The sequence below is a fragment of the Camellia sinensis genome, chromosome 1, assembly GCF_055761805.1.
Source record: "Camellia sinensis isolate YWXY chromosome 1, ASM5576180v1, whole genome shotgun sequence".
Taxonomy (NCBI): domain Eukaryota; kingdom Viridiplantae; phylum Streptophyta; class Magnoliopsida; order Ericales; family Theaceae; genus Camellia; species Camellia sinensis.
Genome location: NC_138961.1, coordinates 116,541,804 through 116,567,861, shown reverse-complemented (window position 1 = coordinate 116,567,861; position 26,058 = coordinate 116,541,804). Strand labels below are relative to the sequence as shown.

The 26,058-nt window shown below is 41.7% G+C and overlaps 1 protein-coding gene across 1 annotated transcript; it reads left to right on the top strand.

Moving 5' to 3' along the window:
• Positions 1-4,801: 4,801 nt before the first annotated feature.
• LOC145819352 (uncharacterized) lies at positions 4,802-5,875 on the top strand. The gene has a single exon (XM_082913335.1). It carries the CDS (start codon positions 4,802-4,804, stop codon positions 5,873-5,875), a length of 1,074 nt encoding a protein of 357 aa, XP_082769461.1.
• Positions 5,876-26,058: the final 20,183 nt, after the last annotated feature.

The following is a 26,058-nucleotide window of genomic DNA, read 5'->3' as shown; positions in this document are numbered from 1 at the left end:
TTCGACACAGATCAGCTCGATTTTGGATCTCACCATCTGGGAAACTGTACAGACGTTCCTACCTTGGTCCCTATTTGCTATGTGTGCACCCAAATCTAGTAAAAAATGTTCTCTATGAAGTTCACGATGGGATTTGTGGAAGCCACGTTAGTAGAAGGTCACTGGCGTACCATGCCTTCACTCACGGGTACTGGTGGCCACAAATGCAGTGGGACGCACAACAGTACGTTCAGAAGTGTGACAAGTGCCAGAGGTTTGCTCCTCTGATTCATCAGCCAGTAAAAAATCTCACTCCGTTCACTAGCCTATGGCCTTTCGCTTAGTGGGGCTTGGACATCGTAGGACCTTTGGCATGAGGGACTGGGAACAGACGATTTTTCATTGCTACAACCGACTATTTCACTAAATGGGTGGAAATTGAAACACTGGCAAGCATTAAAGAAGCAGACACAAAGCGGTTTGTTATGAGGAATGTCGTGGTTCATTTCGGCATCCCCATGGGTACTAATCGCAGACAATGGAACACAGTTCAACAGAAATATTTTCAGGAAATTTTGTGCCGATCTCAAGATCAAATATTGGAATTCCTCTCCAAGCTACCCACGGAGTAATGGGCAGGCAGAGTTGTCAAACAAAACCATCATTAGCGGAGTAAAGAAGCAGCTTAAAAATGCAAAAGGGAAGTGGGTTGAAGAGTTACCCCATATGTTATGGGCCTACTGAACCACGGCACGACGCTTGACAAGAGAAACACCCTACTCCTTGACCTATGAAAATAGAGGGTGTTATTCCACTGGGAGTCGGTCTCCCAACCCTCCGATCGGAATTGTTTGAAGATGTAAGTAATGAGGAAGCTATTGCACAAACACTGGACATGGCAGAAGGCCGAAGAGAAGCAACACTGATCAGACTTGTAGCTTATCAGCAATAACTTATCAAGAGTATTGATAAGAAAGTTTGATCAATGAGGAAGAGGCCAAGGCATTTGATTGAGACATCAGGCCGAAGGCAATTAGGCCCTGACTAGGGGCTCATGAAGCCAAATATATGAATCGGCCATATAAGGAGCCGAATGGAAGCCAACACTCAACTAGAAGGCCGACTAAGTAACTATGTGTGAGATCAAGAGTGGGCTCGACCCTTGGGCCCAAATGTAATATAAAAAAGGAGGAATTCCAATCAAAGTGAGGTATGTGAGAATATACAAGATAACTTGAGATAGAAGTAAATTGGAGAGAATATTGACTTGTCCGTCGGAGTGCTAATTCCGGCACGTTCGACCGGATTGTTCATCCCTTTTTCAGGTAACAATCAAAGGATCAAGGATGTCTAACTAGATTTTGGAGTATTTCCAAACCACTTCACCACAATTGGCGCCGTCTATGGGAATATTCAAGTGCGTCTATGGCAGGCATGATAGATGATCCTTCGACAATTGCTAACGATGTTACCCCAAGAGATGACATTACTCCAAGAAACATCCTTGGACCGGAGAATATCACTGCACAAAGGGCCCTGAATTTTGACACAATAGCTCAAACCTCACCCTCAACTTCTGCGCAGGAGACTGTGCAGACGATCATAGATCAAGCAAAATGAAACGAACAACGTCTGGAAGATATGATAGTTGAGAACGAGCGCTTACATAAGGAATTGGCCCTAGAGCTAGCCAAATCCCAACAGGTCGCACATCATGACTGGGGTCGATCCCTAGAAAAGAAGAATGACGATCGACGACGTTGACTTCGGAAACAAGATAGTGACAAAAATTCCGACTCGCCATCTCAGGAACCCAGAAAGAAGGGGGCGAGCTGATGTATCAAGCTCATCTGAAGGAAGTTCGTATATACGGCACATGCGAGGCAAAGGAAGTGATGGTTCAGATAAAGAGGATAGCCACGACCCTTTCGTACGATGCATTGCAAGAGTTGTGCTGCCTAAAAAGTTCAAAGCACTGACATTCACCCTGTATGATGGAAAATCAGACCCCACAGATCACATTCGTTACTACAAGCAAGCAATGATGTTGCATGCTGATGATGAAACCCTCATGTGTCAAATGTTTCCAGCAGTTTAGGACCGTTAACAGTCAGATGGTACTATAAATTGGAGCCGACATCAATAAAAAAACTTTCATCAGCTCCAAAAATCCTTTAGGGCAAGGTTCATCACCAAAGAAGTTCAGCCCAAACAAGCCGACTCTCCCTGGATGATACAGATTAAACCAGAAGAGACCTTACATGAGCATTCGGCGCACTATTGGGAGTGTTTCAACTTGGTGGATGACGCTTGTAATGATTCCATGGCCATTACCGCCTTTAACATGGGATTACACCCTGCTAAAATCCTCTTCGCAGTTTGTTGACTAGACAGCCTCCCAAAATAGTCTGGGCGCTAATGAAGAAAGTTGATGAATGTTGTAAAGTGAAGACGATGCCCTACGCGTCAAGGCTGGACAGAAAGTCGATAAATCAGCTACACTGGCCTAGTTCAGCTGATAAGCATCGTGCCATCAAGGAGCCCCGAACCTCGAACTTGGGCTAAACGAGACAACCGACGTGATTTGTGTCGTTCAAGCGGCCAGTGCTTACACCGTTCAAACAAATAATATCAAGTGGATAGTAGGTGCACAAGACGTTCGGACAAGAAGTATACGGAATTGGCGGAGTTGATCAGTAAGATCCTGTCCAAAGTCCAACATCTTCTGCTCTTTAAGTGGCTGCCCAAGGTGATGGGACCTCCTGATACAAGGAGAAGGGATAAGCGGTGCGAATATCACATGGACCATGGCTACGATACTGATAGCTGTTATGCACTAAAGAACCACCTGGAGGAGTTGGTACAAGACGGCCGGCTGGCGCAAGACGGCCGGCTGGCGCAACATGTCCAAAAGAACAATCCATCGAACACAGTAGCCCTACGGCCGGATTCACCTCCACTTGGTATAATTCATATGATATGCAATCTACTGTCGTCAGTCGAAGTACATACATTTTAGTTGCAACCTATCCTGTCCAAGCCAATCACACCAGCCAAACGGCCCCACGAAACTGGCAAGATTAGCTTCGATGACACCGACTTAGATAGAGTAACTCTCCTCCACACTGATCCCCTCGTCGTCGAGTTACGCGCGAACAGATTCACAATTGAGCGTGTTCTCATCGATTAGGGAAGCACCTCAGAAATAATGTATTACAAGACATTTGTTAAACTCGGCTTCACTGATTCGGATTTGTTACCGGCCGATTACCCATTGTTCGGCTTCAACGCCAACCTTGAGTATCCCTTGGGTAAGATCACACTACCAGTACGGGCAGGTACCAGATCAGTAGACATGGAATTTCTGGTCGTCAAACTCCTATAACTATACAATCTTATCATGGGAAGGACATGGTTGCATACTATACAGGCTATGCCAAGCACCTACCATCAACTACTTCGCTTCCCAACTGAGTATGGCATTGAGCAAATTTGTGGTTCTCATAAATCGGCACAAGCATGCTATCTTATTGCTGCTGCGAAGAGGCCAAAGGAACTAGAAGTGAACTCGATTGAAATACCGGATCGAGAGAGCCTCGAGGACATTGGAAAAATCCCTAGCGAAAAGGCAATTGAAGACCTTGATCGGATCAAAATCAATGGGAGTCCTGACAGATTCTTCATGATTGGCAATTCCCTGAATGAAGTTGATAGAGGTGAGCTGGTGTCATTCTTACTCGGCAACCTTGACGTGTTTGCGTGGACACCATACGAGATGCCGGGGGTGGATCCAGTTGTGGCCCAACATTGTTTAAACGTCGATCCAAAAGCCAAACCAATCATTCAGAAAATTTAGCGGTCAGCCGCGGAGCATGCATCGGCCGTTGTTGATGAAGTTGACAGATTGCTTGATGCCAGGGCAATTCATAAAGTCACTTATCCCACATTTCTATCCAATACCGTGGTTGTAAAGAAGAAAAATGAATCTTGGCATATTTGTGTCGATTTCACAAACTAGAACAGGGCCTGTCTAAAGGATTGTTTTCCTCTTCCCAGAATCGACCAACTTGTGGACGAAACGGCACATCATCAGCTCATGAGCTTCTTGGATGCCTACAGGGGTTATCACCAAATTGCCATGCATCCGGAAGATCAAGAAAAGACCGCATTCCTTACCCCAAGGGGAACCTATTGCTACAAGGTCATGCTTTTCGGACTGAAGAATGTGGGGGCAACTTACCAGAGACTAGTTATCACTATGTTCAAGGAATAGCTCGGCCGCACCATAGAAGTATACATCAATGACATGGTGGTGAAATCCAAGGAAAAGCATGTCCATCTAGCTATTTAGCAGAGACATTCGCATTCTCTGAAAGTATAAGATAAAACTAAACGCCTCAAAATGTGCATTCGACATCGGATCCGGAAAATTTCTCGGCTATATTGTCAACCATCACGGAATAGAGGCCAACCGAGGCAGATCACAACAATTCTAGAACTCGACTCCCCTCGGTCGGTCAAAGAAGTTCAGAAGTTGATCGAGATGGCTGCCATCCTCAATAGGTTTATTAGCCATTCCTCAGATCGCTATCGACAATTATTTTACACACTTCGGCAGGGCAAAACATTTGAATGGACCCTCGAGTTCCAAGTCGCGCTGGATGGCTTGAAAACTTATCTCTAATCAGTACCACTCTGGGCAACCCTATCGGCAGGCGATCAGCTCATCTTGTATCTGGCGGTATCCGACCGGGCGGTCAGTGCCGTGCTACTAAAGGAAGAACTTGGGGAGCAACGACCAATTTACTTTGTAAGCAAGGCAATGGTCGATGTCGAAACACGATATCTACCACTGAAAAAGCTCACCCATGCTCTCGTGGTGGTTGCAAGAAAGTTGATGCACTATTTTCAGGCTCACACCATAGAGGCATTAACGGACTATCCCCTCCGGTCAGCGCTCTGTAGCGCGGAAGCATCAGGGCGAGTCTTGAAATGGGCCTTGGAACTCGGCCAGTATGATATCCAGTTTTTGCCTAGAACTGCCATTAAGGGACAAGTGCTCGCCGACTTTGTAGCCGAGTTCACAGGATGCCATGCCGACTTCAAGTTCAATCAAGTGCAACCTAAACCCAACTGGCGAATATATGTTGGAGACATTTGGCAGATGTACTGTGACGGATCATGCAACCAACGTGGCAGCGGGGTAGGCGTAGTAATCATGACCCTCGAAGGGGCAATAATCGAGCAGGCGGTCAAACTAGGCTTTGATACATCAAATAATGAGGCCGGATACGAAGCATTGCTAACCGGCCTTCATAACGCACTTCACCTTGGTGCACGGCGATTACTTGTTTTCTGTGACTCAAAATTAGTTATCAACCAATTGAAAGGGAAGTATGCAGCTAAAAATGACCACATGGTAGCCTACATGAAAACGGCGAATTCCTTGCTCACAAAATTCGACCTCCACGAGTTGAATCAGATAACTCAGGATCAGAACACGCATGCGGATGCCCTTGCTTGGCTAGCCTCCACCATTTATTCAAAAGTCAAACAAACAATCAAAGTAGGGTTCATCCCAGAGTCGAGCATCACCTCTTCTGAACTAGTTCAGATTAACATCATTGAACCAGGACCAAGTTGGATAGACCCTATCGCTGCATTCATTTCCTCAGAACAACTACCAATGGATAAGAAAGATGCCCACAAACTGCGAAATAAAGCCCTACGATACTATTTGGATCCGCAAGGAAAGCTTTACAAAAAATCTCTCTTTGGGCTGTACCTGAAATGTGTTCACCCAGACAAAGTTGAGGAACTCTTGGCCGAAATACATGAAGGTAGCTGTGGTGCCCATTCTAGAGAACGCTCATTGGCCCACCGACCCGTAACGTAGAGTATTATTGGCCGACTATGCAAACAGATGCCGAGAACTACGTAAAGAAGTGCGAACAATGCCAATTGTTTTCCCCATTAACTCATCTGTCTGCCGAAGAATTAAATTCCATTACTAGTCCTTGGCCGATCGCTCAATGGGACATGATATTGTCGGACCATTACCGCAAGCTCTAGGGAACAAGCGATTCCTGATCGTTAGAACAGATTATTTTACAAAGTGGGTCGAAGTAGAGGCATTAACACATGTTCAAGATGTCGATGTTAAACGTTTTGAATGGAAAAATATTATAACAAGATTCGGCATACTGAGGGCACTTTTCTCCGACAATAGCACCCAATTCGATTGTGGCATCTATCGGAAGTTATGCAACACATATGGTATCTGACCCTACTTTTCCTCGCCGGCATACCCACAAAGCAATGGTTAGGCTGAGGCCTCTAATAAAGTGATCTTGGACGACATCAAGAAATGATTGGAAAAGGACAAAGGCAGGTGGGTTGAAGAATTGCCCAGTGTGTTGTGGGCTCATCGCACCACTCCAAGGCGGTTTACTAGAGAAACATCTTTTGCTTGTTACTTTGGGACACAGGCTATTATCCCTCTTGAAATCGGCCTGCCCACACTAAAATCCAAGGTTTTTCATATGGGCCATAATGACATGATATTGGCCCTAGATCTGACTTTGATTGAAGAACGCTAAGATCATGCTCTTGTGTGTATGGCGCGGTATCAGCAGCAGCTCGCCAAGTCATATAACCAGCGCGTGTAGTTGTGTCGTTATACACCTGGAGAACTGGTCCTCAAGAAAGTTCTTCCTGCTACTAAGAATACGGCAGACAGTAAATTAGGCCCCAATTGGGACGGTCCTTATCAAATTGATTTGATTGCTAGAACAGGGGCGTATTGACTTTCAGACATGGCTAGCAGAAGTTTGCCATGCCCCTGGAATTCGACCCATTTGCATAAATTTTATCATTAAGCCAACTTGTACGGTATGCTAGTTTGTTTCTAATTTTTGCTGTTATGCTAACATGTACACATCTACGAATTCCGCAATGCAATGCCTTTTTTTTTATCACCGTCTCGATTAATAATGGTTGAATAACGAATAAGCCTTCGAATTTGGAGCGCCCTTCATAGATATCACGATTGGCCATATAAGACTTCGGATTCGGAGCACCCTTCGTGTATGTTCACATTTGGGTCAAATAAGCCTCCGAATTCGGAGCACCCTTCGTGGATATCACGATTGGCCATATAAGACTTTGGATTCGGAGCGCCCTTCGTACATGTTCATGTTTGGACCGAATAAGCCTCCGAATTCGGAGCGCCCTTCGTGGATATCATGATTGGCCATATAAGACTCCGAATTCGGAGCGCCCTTCGTGCATGTTCACGTTTGGGCCGAATGAACCTCCGAATTCGGAGCCCCCTTCGTGGATATCACGATTGGCCGTGTAAAACTCTAGATTTGGAGCACCCTTTGTGCGTGATCACATTTGGGTCGAATAAACCTCCAAATTCAAAGTGCCCTTCGTGCATGTTCACGTTAAGACTGAATAAGCTTCCGGATTCAGAGCATCAGTTGAAACGTTTTTTCAAATAAGTACATTGCCTAAACAGAGCCGTCAATTTACGAGAGCTAATAAACACATGGTTTAAAAGATTCAAGCTAAGGGCAATAGAATAAAATTGGAACACAAAAATGCACTGATTGATAAGACGCAAGAACAATGAACATTTATTTCAACTAAAATGACTTTTTCTTACCAGTACATGAGTCCTAGATTGTAAATTACAATATTTAGGCTTTCTCTGGTTCGGCGCCTTCTTCTTCGTCGTTTGTCTTCTCAGCATCAAAAGTCTCGAAGGGAAACTTGTACTCTTTATATAATGAAGACGCTGAGTTGACGCCCGTGGCTCATAAAGCCCTAATCCAACCGTGCTTGAAGTCGCGGTTCTCACATCGACAAACGTTTTTGCCAAATTTTCCTTAGTCTTTTCAATGCCAATTTTTCGGCCATCAAAAAAGCCTTCTTCATAGGCTCGAGTTCTTATAGCCTCTTTGGAAAACATGTTTGTCGTTTCCCTATCGGCCATAGCATGATCTAGCAGGCGTTGGTTGACTGTCCATGACAACCGGGTTTGCGGCACAAGCCGACTGCGTCTCAGCTGCCTTGGTCTTTTTTAGCTCACTCTCGACTTTCTCCGCCCGGCGCTCCAAATTCCAAATGCGCCCCTCCCTTTGTTTGAGCTTTTTTTTCACCGCACACAGGCGCATGCCGACTTCATACACGCTGTAAAGTCCTCAGATCGAACCATGTATACCTTCCCTGAAAATTTCGTAATCACCCCAGCCGACAAGCGACTGCTGCACCTCTAGCGGAAATATTTTCCGCGTGAATTCCACTGCCACATTAGGATCCCGGACTATTGAGTCCGTTTCGGTCATTGGTTTGTTCCCAATAAAGACCGAAAAGCTCAGCAGGCGCGGCGGTTTGCTCGGCTCACTTTTCGCAGCGATATGCCCACTCGCGGTCTTTGAGCCCCACCGTTGCTATGCCCCATCTCTGGGGGACTACACTTCTTCACCTCTTTTGGGGGACCTACTTCGATGTCTGGGCGACCGACGTCTTTCTCTCCTCTCTGTTGTCACGTTACTTGTTCTTTGAGCGCCGCCCCCAGCAGCGGGATGCATTTCAGCGTCCAGCTCTGCCAATCTCCTTCCTTCTCCTTTACTGTTGAAGAATAATGTCTGAGACATCTATGGCCCCGCTTACGACCACCGTCGACGCTCAAGTTTATGCTCATTCTTAAATTATCAACTGCCCCTTTCGTCATTTGTGCCAGATCTGTTCCACGACGCCTAGGACCACTACAAGAAAAAACACTTTCCGTGACCAACATTTTGGTCACGAAAAGTACCATATTTGGTCGCTAAAACCTTTTCGCGACCAAAATATGTTGGTCGCGAGTTGGTCGCTAAAGCCTCGTCACAGATAGTTTTCTGCGACCAAAAAAGCCTTTGGTCGCTAAAAGTGACCATTCGCGACCAACTTTTTTGGTCGCGGAAAGTCCAATTCATATTAGCCAAAAGTAAACTTTTAGCGACCAAAGATAAGTTGGTCGCCAAAAGTCAGCGCCTTGACCCAAAAAAAAATAATTCTTTTGTGCTGCCTGGGACTTGAACTCCTGACCAAGGAGTCACCATGCACCCAATCCACTCTGCCAATAACATGCTTCTTGTTCATATTTGGCAAAAAATATATATAACCCATAAAAATTGGGTTATATATTATTTTATAAAACTTTTAATGCCTAAACAGAAAAATAGCATGTAATTACAGTAGTATCATTTTTTTAAAATTTATCCCGCCATAACTTTCTGCGACCAACTTTTTTTTTTGCTCGCCAAAAGGTGATCTTCTGCGACCAAAAAAGCCTTTAGTCACCAATAGTATACTTTTCGCGACCAACTTTTTTTTTGGTCGCCAAAGGGTAATCTTCCGCGACCAAAAAAGCCTTTGGTCGCCAATAGTATACTTTCCGCGACCAACTTTTTTTTTTTTGTCGCCAAAGGGTATACTTTCTGTGACCAACTTTTTTTTTGGTCGCCAAAAGGTGATCTTCCGCGACCAAAAAAGGCTTTGGTCGCCAATAGATATACTTTTCGCTACCAACTTTTTTTTTGGTCGCCAAAAGGTGATTTTCCGCGACTAAAAAATTGTGGTCACCAAAAGTTAAATTTTGGTCGCAGAAAGTAGACTATTTGCGACCAAAAAAAATAGGTGGTCGCCAAAAGTGTTTTTTCTTGTAGTGGACCTCTTAAATACTAGATACCCCGTTCATTAATTATGCATGCAGCATTTCCGATGTGCCCCACAGCTAACCCCGCATCCGTAGTCGGGTTTGGAATGACATGTCCAAATGGGGCAAGGGCAGGTACATGACTCTACTCGACATCTTATGTTATAGCCGAATAATGATACACCGCCCCACTTAGCCAGACGAGCTTAGCATTGAGCCATATATTTTATTTGGCAAATTATGTTTTAGCCAAATGTTGCAAGCCGTATGTTTTATTTAGCTCTAGAACGACATCCAAATGGGGCGTCATCGAGCCATATGTTTTATTCGGCTCTGGAACGACATGTCCAAATAGGGCAAGGGCAAATATATGAATCTACTCGGCATCTGATGTTATAGCCGAATCACGATACACTACCCCACTTGGCTAGACGAGCTTAACGTTGAGCTGTATATTTTATTTGGCAGATTATGTTATAGACATGTTGCAAGCCGTATGTTTTATTCGGCTCTAGAATGACATCCAAATGGGTCAAGGGCAGATATATGAATATATTCGGCATATTATGTTATAGCCGAATCGCGATACACTGCTCTACAAGCTTAACAATTGGGCCGCATGTTTTATTCGGTAGATGATGTTATAGCCAAATGTTGTAAGGGTAGATTTAATGCCGAATTATGCTACATTGTCCTACGTAGCCTTTAATTTAAATTAGCAAATTCAGAAGAGAGACAAAAAGGCGATTTTCATTAATAAACTAAATACAAACAAATGTCACTTTACACATGAAAACTACCCTACGAATGACTTATAAACAAAATGAGCAAAAACCTACAAACAAAATGAGCAAAAACCTACAAAAACTACATATAGAAGATACCTAACATAAAGTAAAATTACGCTAGCACTATTTATTTTTTGGGGTCAGACTCCAACAGCTCAACGTCCAGCTACTTGTATCGAATCGGCTGCTCCAATGTCACATTAACGGCCGCCAGGGCTTTAAGCTAGCCATGTTTGAAGCCCCAGTTCTCAAACTTTAATACCTCCTCCACATACTTCTCTATGGTCGCGTTCTCTCCGACATCGAACGCCTTGGAAATCTCTGAGTCAGTGATTTCTTTCGCCTTATTTGATTCTTCCAAATCGGCCTCTAGCATCGCGATCGTCTCTTTGTCTAACTTGAGTGCATCATCACCCATATTCGCGCTCTCTTCAGCAGCCACCTTGAGTAGATTGGAGCGTATGGCCTTTTCTTCCTCAGCGTTGGCCCTCACTTGCTCCTCTTCCGCTTTCTTAGCCTCAGACTCGGCTTTAAGAGACGTCACTTCAATTCGGCCAACGCTTCTTTAGCTTTCTGTAGACGCGCCTCGAGGGCCTCATGCTATAGTTCGGACTCAAATTGTTATTGTTCTGAATTTGATCTCATAAAGTGCAATGCAAGACCGATAAATCACCAAAGAGTCCAAATTTGGCAAATCGTTTTGGAAAACTGATTTTTAAGAAAGAAGTGCCAAACATGGACTGTTTTGCCAGATATAGAGTCGCCGCCTAAATATTTTATTTTGGAAGAATTTAGGAAACCCTGACTCGTGCCTAAGGCCACGTGTCCGTCATCACAAAAGTTGTCTCGACTCGGGAACTTGGGTACGATTGGGGAAGGTCATCTATGAGCACCCCCGCTCGCCTGATCAAAGATCAGCCACTACTAAACATGATATCTAGTTTTTGAAAATATATGTGTTCTTATTCCGGTTAATTAGCTAATCTTTACTATGTGATGCGTACAGCATACAAGTATAGACTAGATCGCCTAATTTGGAACAAAGCATCGCATATCCATTTGTTTGAAAATGGTTTGAAGTTTACTACTCGTAAGTAGGCTAAAATGCAGATTTTAATGAATTGTTCCAATTCAAGCAATCCAACCTTCACCCAAAGGCATTTAGGCAGTTATACACTTAAGCAAATAGCCTCATGGCAAGCATGCTGTCATGTTAACATTCACACACATGCAAGATGCTAAAGCATAAATACTTACAGTGTACTCCTAGCCAAAATAAAGAACTAGTTAGTAATCAATGCATGATCCTAGTTCATGTTAAGATGGCTAATGCAACACATGTAAAATGCAACTAGAAATAGGCTCGGCTATCCTAAGATGGCATATGAGATGCAATTTAGATAACATGTATTCAATTTAGAATTTTGAAATACGATGCAATTAGTATGATGCGCCGAGCCCAGTGCATGCAATGTAGATGAATGATGCAAACATGCAAACATAAGTATGCTAGACAGATGGATGGATGTAAACATGCAAAGCATAAGGATGCTAATCGAAGGATGAATGCAACCATGCGAAGCATAAGGATGCTAATCGAAGAATGATGCAGACACCCCATTTTTGACCGTCCTTAAGACTTGGACGTCACTATTTGAACACTCAGTGATCATCCATGTTTGTTTTCGTCTTGAGTTCTCGGAGGTCTCGGCCACGCGCCTTGCATCAGGATCTCTCGACTCGACTGTTTTGTGTTTGGTTTTGCACCAACACTTGTGTTTTGCTTTTAAGGGGTAGAGAGTGGATTGTGGGCCACCCCCACACCTCACCGGCCATGGCTTGAGGCCACCAGCCATTGTTTTGTCGCCATTGGCCATATGTTTGGTCGGTCGGTACTCTTTGTGGTCGGTACCATATATTTTGCCATTTTGTTATTTTTGGTTGGCTGACCACTGTGCATCTGCTTTTGCAGATATTTTTATGCCAGCTGTGCCAGCTGGCATACACCTTGCACCCCCTCCATACACGTGTATGGAGGGATTTCACTCTTGCTTGGCTTGTTTTGTATGCTTTGCAAGAGTGATCCTCTATAAGAGGAGGGCTTCTCCTCCCTCCTCAAGGGTTAGGTGGTTGAGTTCCAGAGGTCTGGATTAGGGTTAGCCATAGTGTATCTATTCTATCTCTATATCTCCCTCTCTTTGTGTATAAGTGTGTGTTTGTCCTTACTTTTGTGCACAAACACCTAGTTTTACACCTTACCTTGGTTGCTGAGGAGCCATTAGGTTGTTCTTGAAGTTTTGAGCTAGTTTTGAGCTAAGGAAAGCAGCTGGAGTGCTGTTCTTGAAGGGGTCTACAAGGGTAAGAACTTTACCTTTAAATATCCCATTTTTGCATACCATTTTTGTCTACCTTGCATCTATTTTTGAGCTTAGTGTATAACATATAAAAGTCTTATTTTTACTTGCTTAAAATAGTTGTCTAAGGTTTCTTTGAGCTTTGGGGTTGTTTGACCTCTCTTAGGCCTTGTTTGGCCCCCATTTTGTGCTATTTTGGTGAGCTCCAGGACTACCTTGTTTGGGCCTCCTCACCACTGAAATCTTGAGGGATTGCAGTGGTGGGGATGGTGCTTTAAGGTCCTAATAAGGAGAGGGCCATCCCCTCTCCTTGTTGCCTTCAAAAAGTGCCATTTTAGGCTCATGTGTGAGCACCATTTTTAAGTTCATGTTGGCCATGTCTTAAGTGTTATTTGTGCTTATTTTGTCATGATATAGCACTGTTTTTAGTTGGTTTAGACACACCATGCATGCTTAGCATACTTGTCTTGTAATGCCATGAATTTGTCTTAACATGCTTTGTGCTTTGAGCCTTGTTATAGCATGATTTTGGCCAAGCTTTGTGAAGCTTTTATGCATGATTTAGTATGCTTTAGCTCTATTTTTAATTGCTTTGGCCATGCTTGACCTGCTTTGTATAGCCACCTTGCATTTTGTCTTGCTAGCCTCGGGTGTGTGAGTGTTTAGCGTGCATTGCTTAGCTCATTTCAGTGGTTTGGCACCACTTATAGCATCATTTCAGTCCCCATGGTATGCTTGTATGCTTGCATTTGATGCTTCCTTAATGCTTTAAAAGGTTGTAGTCTTGTGCTCCAAGTTTGGCCTCTTTTGTATGCTTCCATGCGTAGGCCACTTAGATGCTATCTAGGCGTGTCCTTAGCTTTGTTTAGGTCTGCCTTGGGACTACTTTAAGTCCTCTTAGCCTTGTGAGGCTTGGTTGGTATGACCATGGTTTAAGCCCCTTGGCTTACCTTGAGTTTCGGACATCGTTACATGCTTAGTTTGTCTTGTTTACTTGGTTTGGCACCTTTTATAACATGATTTCAGAGCTTAGTATGCATGCCATTAGTCCATGATTGTCCTCCCTTTTAGTCTGCTTAAAAGTTGCCTTTTGATGCTTAGGAATTGGATCATGTATGCATACATGCTTGTATGTGCATTTGGCTCCATTTCCATAGCCTTTGGCCACTGTTTGGGCTTAGTAGAGAGCTATCCACCTTGGTATGAGTCCATTGTTCGCGTGTTGTTGCATGCTCGCCTTGTGTGTTGTTGAATACTTGGCATACCGCATGTGTTGCATGCTTGAATCATAGTGCATTTGGCATGCATTCTCATCTTTGTTTTGATTGCTTAACATGCCACATGTTTTGCATATTTGCATGTTGGCATTGCATTTTGCATGCTCAATCAGCTTGCATACTTGTTACATGCTTTCCATGCTTGCCACATGTTCATGTTGCCTACTTAGTTTCCACGCCTAGGGTGCATTGCATTGAACATGCATGCCTTGCCTCTTGAAATCTAGTGATAGAGGTTGGGCCTTTATGTGCTTATTTGGTTTGCATTTCATTTGACATGAAAGTGCACAACTTGGTTTCTTGGGCCATCACGCATTGAAATGCGTGATTGGTGGTCCGAGAATCGAGTACTATCCCCCTTTGAGTCATAAACATGATAAGGGGTGTATTGGTGCACATATTTGCTTGAAATGCATTGCCATGCCTTGTTTTGCCCCCTACTGCTGTCAAAACAGGTTCTGCAGGTAGCTTTGCCCGGTCGACTACATCAAGTGCCGATCGACCAATTATTGATGGCCGATAACTCCATGGATGGTCGATGATCACTTCTATTTGGCCGGTGACCATTCCTCGTGGCCAGTGGCATTCTCCAGTGTTCATAAGGTATACCTTGGGAATTGTGCCATTTTTAGAGGAGCAGAGCAGGGAAAACAGAGGCAGCTTGTGCATGGCATTGGATTTTCGAGCGAAGCCAATCCGAGCACGCGTGCATCCCTCTTCCCGAGGCCTTTTAATGCTTTCCTTAGCTTAATTGATTTGTTAATTAATTAGGTGGTGTGTAAATTATTTAATTAGCCTGTAGGTTAATTAAAGTGTATTATTCTTTTGGCCCCTCCGAGCGAGGGCGAATTTGTAATAAGTGTGGGTGCATGTGTGCATGTCTTCCAACCCCCACTTCTTTCTCCCTTTTACTTACCTGCTTTGATGGTTAGTATTAGGGCATATTTAATTTAGTATACTCTATGCTATGCATGCGTGCATCATTCATCAGTCTTGCATGCACCGGGCTCGGCGCATCATGCTAATCGCATAGTATTTCAATTCCAAACTTGAATACGTGCATTGAGTTGTCGCATTTCACATGTCATCCTTAGATTAACCGAGCCTGTTCTAATGACATTCAGTATGCGTTGCATTAGCCATTTGTTAACTTGAATTAGGATCATGCATGATTACTAACTAGTTCATTGCTTTGGCACGGAGTACGATGTAAGTATTTATGCTTTAGCATCTCGCATGAGTGTGAATGTTAACATGACAGCATGCTTACCATGTGGCTATGTGCTTATGTGATATTACTGCCTGAATGCCTGTGGGTGAAGGTTGGATTGTTTGAGTTGAAACAACTCATTGAAATCCGTGTTTTAGCCTACTCGTGAGTAGCAGATTTCAAATCATTTCCAAACAAACGGATATGCGATGCTTTGTTCCAAATTAGGCGATCTAGTCTATACTTTTGTGCTGTGCGCATCACATAGTAAATCTAGGCTAATAACCAGAATAAGAACGCATAATGTTTTCAAAACAAGATATCATGGTTAGTAGAGGCCGATCTTCGGATCGGGCGAGAGGGGGTGCTCATAGCTGACCTTTTCCAATCGTGCCCAAGTTCCCGAGCTGAGGCAACTTTGGTGATGACGGGCACGTGGCCTTAGGCAAATGAGTCAGGATTTCCTAAATTCTCCCAAAATAAAATATTTAGGTGGCGACTCTGTATCTGGCAAAATAGTCCATGTTTGGCACTTCTTTACAAAAATCTGTTTTCCAAAACAATTTGCCGGATTTGGACTCTTTGGTTCAGATTAAGAACCGTGACAATTTGAGTCCGAATTGTAGTAAGCCCAAATGAACGAATCGGGATTTCCCTCCCGGGATGTTCGGGGACGTCTACAAATGACCTAAAACTAACCAACAAAAACATGTAAGTAAAATGGAGAAAGAAATGGAGGTTGGAAGACATGCACGCACGCACACACCCTTATTATAAAATTGGCCCTCTCGACGGAGGGTCCGAATAAATAATACATGTCAACTAATTAACTAACTAACAAGCTAATTAATTATTACATAACCAAAAAATGAATAACTAGCTACAACTAATTATTACAAAACTTAATTAATTAACAAATTAACTAATTACAAATGAAAAGCGACAACTAATGCTGCTCCAGCTCTGTTCATAGAAGTAGAGGGTATGCATGCTCGCGCTCGGTTTCTTGCCTCGAAACGCCTTCCGGTTGCTCTCTAGAGGCTCTGTTTGCAGGGTGTCCTCAAAGAATTCCTGCTGAACCTTACCAAAACTAGTCTGGGGGAGTGCATCAATGGCCTACCAGCCATTGGAAGCCACTGCCGACCACCTGCCGGCCAAGGGTGGGCACTGCCGGCCAAGGATGAGGAGGTGCCGACCATCTGTAGGGCACTGCCAGCCACTGATGTGCTGGGACACCAAGCTACAGTAGAGCACAAAATAGAGAAAATGGAGGGTATCCTAAGGGTATGTATGGACTATGCCACTCCATATCACCTCAAAACATCAAGGGGAGAGGCATAATCGGATTCACGACCATCAATCACGCATCCCGATGCATGATGGCCAAAAATTCAACTTGTGCAAATCAATATGAAATGAATGCACAAATAAACACATAAGTGCCTAGAACTCTATCATGGATAATCAAGAGTGTCGGCGACCGAGAATTGAGGCACGTTTCATCACTTGAAGTATGAAATGTTCATCGTTTCTTGTGCTCAGATTAACACTTAATCCGAATAACAATGCAATGCAAGGATGGCATACATAATGCTAACTTGGACATGCAATCATGCAATATGACTTAAGCATGCAAAATGCAGTGTAATAAACATGCAACAACATGTAATGGAACCAGCATGCGACAACATGCAAAGATGGAGCAAGCATAGAACAATATGCAAAACAAGCATGCAACAACATGCAAGAATGGAGCAAGCATACAACAATATGCAAGACAAGCATGCAACAACATGCAAGGATGAAGCAAGCATACAACAATATGCAAGACAAGCATGCAACAACATACAAGGATGAAGCAAGCATACAACAATATGCAAGACAAGCATGCAACAACATGCAAAGGATGGATTTAAACCAAAATGGACAGACCTTAGCTATGCCCAAATCAATGGCCAAAAATGTTGGAATGATGGTATGAAAAACATGAAATGACGAGACAAACATGCATGCCAATTGGCTCAAGGATTAAGACGCAATGATGCAACTCTTAAGGACACTTAAAGAGTAATAAGCATGGATATGTGACAACACCCTAAGCTCTAAAATCTCATGTAAATTGATGCCAAATCAACTCAACAATGCAAGTATGGCATGTTAGGATGCTCAAAGCTCAAAATAAGTAAAGGGACTTAAGTCAAGGCCATACAAAGCAAGCCCCAAAGGGCCAAGGGACCTAAAACAGTCCTAAGGCAGGTCCAAACAAGACCAAAAACAAGCTCGAAGTTAGCCAGCATGAGCTAGAACACAAGTCCGAAAACATGGAACATGCAAAGCTACAAAGAGGCATTACACCATACCTATTAGAACCAAACATGGCATGATTTGGACTACATAAAACAGAGTTACGTCATGGTATAACAAGACCAAAAATGCACTGAAATGATGAGCCAAGGGCTTAGGCATAATGGCATGCACAAAAATTCATTCTTGAGGCATAAAGAGCCAAACCTCCAAGGCATTAAAAACATGTCAAATGCAAGTGTATGACCACATTTCATGGACTGAAATAACACTTAGACTGATGGCAAAGCATGCAAACATCATATGTATGTCATGGTAGGGACCTCAAAAACCCAAGACTAGCTTAAGCATTTACACTATAGCTATACAAAGTATGAGTGATATGGCCATGGCAGCCCAAAACAGTGTTAAAACACCTCAAAATAAGAACAAAATCATGCTGGAGCAAAGCCAAAATATGTTAGGATGATGAGTCAAAGCATCATGCACATAAAGCTAGTAAGCAAGATTTGTTCTACAAGTATATGGAGCATGCAAAATACGACCAAACCAGCAAAAGATAGAGTCATGACATGCCAGATGATGACCAAATACATGCTGAAATGGACTGAACATAAGCTAGGATGACATGCTAAAGCAAGAAGCATATAAAGCTAGTTTATGAGATTTACACTACAAGTGTATTGCACATGCATGGAGTGACAAAACCAACCCAAAACAGATCTAAGACATGGTAAAACATCACCAAAAACCTACTGAAATGGACTCAACACAAGCTAGGCAAACATGCTACTTTGATGAGCTACAAATGGGATTATACTACACATACAATATGCATGCAAAAGGTGACCAAACTAGCCATGGACAGAGCCAAGGCAGGTTCTAAATGTCACAAAAAAGGGCCTAAACCAAGCCTCAAAAATACATAGAGGCATGCTCCTTTGGAAGGCCAATAATGCAAGCAAACAAGAACCAAAAGAGAGGGGGACCACCCCCTCTGATTTGAGGCCTCAAAACCTCATGTCTATCACTGAAAATCCACTGGATTTCAGTGGTTAGAAGGCCAAACGAAGGCTAGTTCGGAGGCCTTAAGGCATGGCTCAAAACAAGACCAACAAGAGGGTTGAAGACCCTCAACAGCCAAAAGACCTTAAACAACCACCAAAAGTACTTAAAAACAAGACTTTTTTCAGTTGAAAGCAAGGCCTAAATCAATATGCAAGAATGGCCAAAATGAGATACAAAAAGGTGCTAAAATGGGAAAAATACTCACCCTTGAAGTCCAACTTCGAAACCAGCAACTTCAGGGGATAAAACCTCACTTTCAGAGCTCAAGAAGTCCTCCCAAGAACCTCAATCCAATGGTGGTGGTGTATCTCTATGTGTTGTAGTGTAGAAGTGCAAGGAAAATTGACTTCAAGGCACAAATATACAAAAAAATATAGAGAGAGAAGGATATTTCTTCTCCAAAGAGCTGAACCCCTGATAAAGAGAGAGGCTCTCTCCTTATATAGAAGAAAAGCAATGCAAAGCTTCTTCAAGAAGCTTGGCAAGAGCTCTATCCCTCCATACACGTGTATGGAGGGCAAATAAAAGGATTCCAGCTGGCTCAAAAGATCTGGAGTAAAACCAGCTGAGACAGGGGTTCTGCTGGCAGTGGCTCATTGATGGCCGGCAGGTTCACTTAATGGCCGGCAGAAACAAATCCATGGCCGGCAGTGCCAGACCATGGCTGACAGTGCACCAGGAGAAAGATGCTGAAAGGACCAAGTCACAGTCCAAGAATGGGGCAGAAAGGATACAAGGTCTGGAAAGCTCGAACCTGTGACGTTCTGCCGCGAAAGTCGAATGCTCGACGAGCAATCGAACTTGTGTTCGGATGTACCTACAAACACAACCGAGTCTTGAGGACGGTCAAAAATAGGGTGCCTATACTTTCCCATTTTCAGTTTCAATTTTAGCTTTAAGTAAGCCGATTTGCTCGACGGCGTCATAGTGACGACGGCCGATTTCTGCGATTTTGCCTGCCACCTGAAACAAAACATGGGTAACAAAAGAAACGAAGTATGAAGTTTGCCAATTACGTACCAATATCGCTGACTGAGCAGCTAATGCTATCGAAACCACGTCCGGTTTTGCACGGAACGCAGCCTTGTCCATCGGCAAAGAAATCAACGAAGCCACGCTTAGGGCCACGACGGGGTCCTCCATAGTTAACGCATCGGCAGAAACTAGCGCATTCTTCATTCTAGGTTGGACAATAAATGGTGCCGCCAAGTCTTGGGACTTTTCTATTTGAGGTCGTTTATCGGTTAATTCTTCAAAAAAGTCGACCTCAATCTCGGTGGGGCGCTTCTCTTCCCTTTGTTCAGCAACTAAATCGCCTGATTGTTGTCCAATGACCGAGTTGGCCACAACAGTTTCTTGCTCCATTTCCTCAACAGGAGTAGGCAGTGGGGGTTCAGATCTAGCGGTTTCGACCCTCTTTTAGGCTGCCATCTTTTTGGCATTTTTCCTTCTCACCATCTGTGCGAGTGATTCCCCAGCCATGTTTTCAGGGTTTGTACCGGGTAGGTCTCCTAGATCGGTGAAAATATCATCTTCTAAAGATATGTCGATTTGGCCTGAGGTGGATGAGAGGTCGAAGCCGACTTCTTTAAAAGCAAAATTAAGATCGTGCCAACTTTCTCCCCTAAACGACCCTCAGACTTGTTCGAGTTGGATTGGCTCGGCTGCTTAGCGACCTGATCATCGACTTCACCACCTGGGTCTGAATCTGAACCTTCAAGGCCGATGTCCCTAAGGCTCTTGAAGTTTGGAAAGATAAGTGTCGTAAGATGCTGTTCACCCCTTGGAATTAGGATATGATCTGCAGCCGAAAAAGCCGAATACGTTGGGTTGTATCCCTTGCTTTTGAAGGTTTGGACGGCCAAAGAATTTGAGTGCGATTTTGACTTGCTCAAGCACAGCGTCGTCGGCCGAAGTGAGTGCTTTCTTCATATCATTTCCTACACAAACGAAATGATAAGTATATGGAATCGAAGCTAAGTAAACATATAAGAAATGCGCAAAGAAATGGGTCTGTACGGCCACCTGGTTCACCTTTTTTTCTAGGCACAAGCTCTATGTGATCTTCGCCTTCATCGAATTCCCAGTTGCCTCGGACAACGACCATGACGTCGTCAACACGCTTACCAGAGCTGGCAAGCATAGTCACCAAATGGTGATCAGTGTCCTTGACCCTGAGAAAATAGCATCCCTACTGACCCGAAGATTTCGCCAAGGCATAATAATGCCGAATAGTAGGGAATCGTAGATTAATCCTAGGTCGGCAATTTAATTCTCAATTTAATTCTACTATGCCCATTATGATTTGGTAAAAATTTGCGTTTGGCTGTGAAGGGAGTAGACCCCAATAGTCAAGAATGACCCTAAAAAATGGATGAAGGAGGAAACGAACTCCACCTTCAGTGATGATAGGAATGGAAAGATGATCATACTTGCATCAGTCCTCTCCATGTCAACTACGTTGTCCACCACGAGTGACAGATGGACGTCATCTAGAATTGAGAAATGGCGTCGAAAGGCGGAAACACGGCCCGCAGAAAGGAGAGCTTTCAAATGTTTCGCTATTCAAATCTGAATAGAAAATGCGCTAACTAAAAATGAACAAGAAAATGGGAGCTGGAATGAAGGAGAACTACAAAGAAGAGAAGAACTTACATGTTAGAAAGAGAAGGACAATGGGGAGCAGGCAGAAATCGCAAAGGTCGTGAAGAAGGAGTGATATTGTGAGACAACCAAAAAGCCTTGCATATTCAAAAAATATTCGAAGGGATAACCCGGTTTCATATCGCATTAAATGAGCAATGTGTACGAAGGGGCAGAAAGTTATAATGATTTCTAAACCGTGTTCATTCTGACGCTTCGGTATTGGAAGAAGTGTGAGCGCCGTATTTTTGACTTTCCACACGCAAAACCAAACATGCCGACTAATTGGTATTAGTCGGATGTACGGGGGGCAATTATGGAGACCGAATAAAATCAATGAGGAAGAGGCCAAGGCATTTGACCGAGACATCAGGCCGAAGGCAATTCAGCCCTAACCAGGGGCTCATGAAGTCGAATATATGAATCGACCATATAAGGAGCCGAATGGGAGCCAACACTCAACTAGAAGGCTGACTAAGTAATTATGTGCGAGATCAAGAGTAGGCCCGACCCTTGGGCCCAAATGTAATATAAAAAGGGAGGAATGTCAGCCAAAGTGAGGTATGTGAGAATATACAAGATAACTTGAGATGGAAATAAATTGGAGAGAATATTGACTTGTCTGTCGGAGTGCTAATTCTGGCACCCCCGATCGGAGTGTTCATCAATTTTTTAGGTAGCAATCAAAGGATCAAGGACGTCTAACTGGATTTTGGAGTATTTCCAAATCACTTCACCACACATATCAATATCATTAACATTATTAGTCTATTCTTCTAAGGCAGCATCTTTTTCTTTTTCTATATCTTCGAAGTTTTTTAGGATATTATTTTCTTTTTCTTTTTTGGCGTCATCTTTTATCATTATTTGTTCTAAGTCTTTAAGGGGAATGTGTTTCTGCCACAACCTAAACCCGTCCCTATAGGTTTAGCATCATAACTAGCCAGTAATCTTAGGATTACCACAGACTTTTGAAACAGATTACCCAAAATATAGGGCTAGCATAAGCAAATATACAAAATACAATGTCCATAGAGTTGTGTAGACATATATGGAACAGAAAATTTCAACTTATATACATATATGATGCCATCACCATATCAGCCTTATGTCATCTTAAAAACAAATAACCCAAAATGGGACTTAGCCCAATATATAGAGTGCACAAAAACTTTTTTAGACATAAACAAAAGAAAATGAAAATCTTAAAACTTAATTCACAGATTCGACCACTCGAAGCATTTCGGGAATCTCCTCGGGAGGCGCATAGGTTGGCCGATACAAAATTGATCTAGGCAGCAGCTTAGGCATGATCACGTGCCTGATTACCTACATACATAAATAATACAGTGAGTTGAAACCTAGTGAATAACAATAGAAAGGTTTTATGAATGATGTCCATAACAGATTTAGAAATCAGAGTTAAGTTCAGAAACAAATTCATATTCATATCAGATTCTCACAAATAATCATACGTGGTACATACGTGGTATATCCAATAGCACTAACAGCTGACTCATGATTACATGAGAGAGTACATATGACCCATAAAGGGACATATACAAAGCAGATAAACAGTTATGCATAGCCAACCTTGGTATCAGATCATATAACAGATATCATATGATGCTAAGGATATCACAAATACATTTTAGAAAGTTAGACAATCATTCATTTAATCATAAAATAGCATTTCAGAAAATAAATCACATCATATCATTCAGAAAACACTTAAAGTTGAACATAGCTTTACAGAGTTATTACTCACAGAAGCTCCAGTAACAAAATAGATAGAGCAGACAGATCAAACAAACTATGGCGCGTGACCTACACAAATGCGTAACAAATATACGATGAAACACACGCTTTACTTTTGCTCAAATTATTACTTTTCTTTCTTTGTGTGTTTCTAATCCTTATCCTCATTACTATAACTTAATCATGGTTTAGGAATGCCTTAGATGCAATGAGGATGCAAAAATACACTTTGGACCACTTAGACAAATTTATGAAGATAGGGAAGTTCGCTCGAGCGAATCTATAAAGTCTGTAAAAGTATTGGAAGCTCTCATTTCACACTCAAGCCAACTTTTGGTCGCTCGAGCTAAGGCTGAAAATAAATGGTGGTCGCTCGAGCGGTCTTTTGGTCGCTTAAGCTAACCATCAACCTTTGCAAAACTTCTGAAAGCTCAAATTTTACGCTCGAGCGAAGCTTTGGTCACTCGAGCCAAGTGCTCATATCTGCAAAACTATTGGAAGCTTGCAACATGTGCTCGAGTGAAGACTTTACTGCTTGAGCGAACACTGCAAATTTTGGAATTTCCAAATTTGCTCTCCAAGTCCAAAACTCAATTCCATTGCACAAAATCATGTTCTTTTGGGCCAAATATTAAAAAAACAGTTGTAAACTCATAAGAATTGATGAATTGAAAGCCCTTTTGTAAAATCAAGACCCAAAAGTAATTCAATTGTTCAAAAGCAAAGCTTGAAACTTTGAATATATGACATGCATATAATGATATGAATTCCTTGCTTTCAAAACATGAACCATTGAGGTAATTTGGTATGAAACTTTATGAATTCTCAAGACAAAAGTTAAGATGAACACATGTATGTGATAATTCTTTGAAATCAAACCCCAAATTGTGATGAAATGGACATGCATGCATGGAATGCACTTCTTTCCTACTTCCTTAACTTATTTCTAACACTTACTTCCCAAAATCATGCAATTGAGCTTATGAACTTCATGAACTTAACTCTACCTTGGCATAATTACAAGAATTATAGTTGAATAACTCACCTAAGGTTTGAATTCAAAAGTTAATTAGCTCAATTCTCCAATTTTTCTTCAATTTCCTCCTCCTACAATGTTGAACACAACTCTCCCCCTCCCCCCCCTCTCTCTCTCTCTCTCTCTCTCCCCACATTTTTGTGTCAATGAAGATGATGAATATTGAGTTCTAGAAGCTATATTGGCCTTATATAGGTCCAATTAGCTTAGACTAATTAAACATGTTTAAATCTAATCAAGCTAATTAACTGTCATTTATTTTGATTCTAATTATTTAATTCCAAATCAATTTTCAATTAAATCTATCATAAAATTTTAAAAATCGCAAAAACACAAAAACCCAAGCAATTTCGTGTTCAATAGTCGATAAGGCTTTCAATTCACGCATTGAAATAGAAAGTCAAACAGATATTCATACTATGGATATATATAAACACAAATAACACAATACTCATGCAATTAACTCAGAATTTCCTCTTAATTACTCATTAAGCATTCTTAATTAAGGATGATAGACTGATCACAAGTCGGGGTTGTTGCAGTTTTATTTCTCCAAAGTTGATTAATTCTAATTGTTTATAGCGCTACAACAAAACTAACTATTTATGGCATCATGTTTACGACATGCATTAAATGCATGTCGTAGTTAGTACATTTTACAACAAATTTTTTTTTTTTTTTGCAAGCCGTTAATGTTTTGTCAATAATAGTATACATACCATGTAAGTCATTAATTCATATATTTATAGCATGCAAAAGTGTGCCGTAAAAAATGTATGTTTTTACGACTTATAAAAATATGTCGTAAATTATTTGCACTTTAGACGACATACATTTTATGTTGTAAAATAATATAACTTTACACGGCATGCATTAATATGTCGTGAAAACTTTTGCAAAAAAAAAAAAAAATTCAATCCAAATTTTTTTTATGGCATGCAAAAGCATGCCGTAAAAAATGTATATTTTCACAACATACAAAAATATGTCATAAAATATTTGTACTTAAGACGACATTCATTTCATGTCCTAAAATATTATAACTTTACACGGCATACATTAGCATGTCGTGAAAGCTTTTATTATAAAAAATTTCAATTTGATTTTTTTTTTTGATTTAAAAAAACTAACAATTTCCAACCAAATTTCTCACCTTAAATTTTCCTAATTAAGGAAAACGTAAAAAATAATTTATACATTATTTTATAATTTAGTGTCTATTTTAAGGGATAGTTTGCACCCAGTGGGGTTTTGGGAAAAAAAATTACATATTCATGAAAAAGTTTATAATTTTAATGATTAATATTTATATGGCTTCTCACTAATTTGTAATTTTTTTTTAAATTACCTTGATTTGATATTTACCCTTCTTTTAATAATTTATTTATTTATTACTTTTTAGATGTGCCTAATATGAATACAACTAAAAAATAAAATATTTGTAAAAAAATATAATATATATGAAATGTATTAAATTTTATATTTTTTTTGAAATTTAGTGATTTTTAAAAAAAAATTAAAAAAATATTTTTCTTTTAAGTATATGTAAATTATTTGAATTTAAATGTAAAAAAAAAATTATTTAAAATATTTAAAAACTTGCAATATCTAAAACAAAAAACTGAAAAACATTATTTTAGGCCTCGTTACTCTCTCACTCACTCGCTGGGTCTCGACCATGGTTTTAAAAACCGGACCGGACCGGCCGGTTCAACCGGTTGAACCGCCGACCGGTCGAGGTTCCGGTCCGGGTACACCCATAGAACCGGTCACAGTGAAAAACCGGCCTATTTTGGGAGAACCGGGAAAATCGGCGGTCGGACCGGCGAACCAGTCGACCCGGTTCCGGTTCACCGGGTTGATAAAAACGAACTTTTTGTATTTTTTTTCTTTTTTTTTATTCTTTCTTTCTTTTCTTTCTTATATTATATATAT

Excerpts from the sequence above, each read along its gene's own strand:
- LOC145819352 (XM_082913335.1), top strand. The coding sequence starts at position 4,802 with ATGGTCGATGTCGAAACACGATATCTACCACTGAAAAAGCTCACCCAT.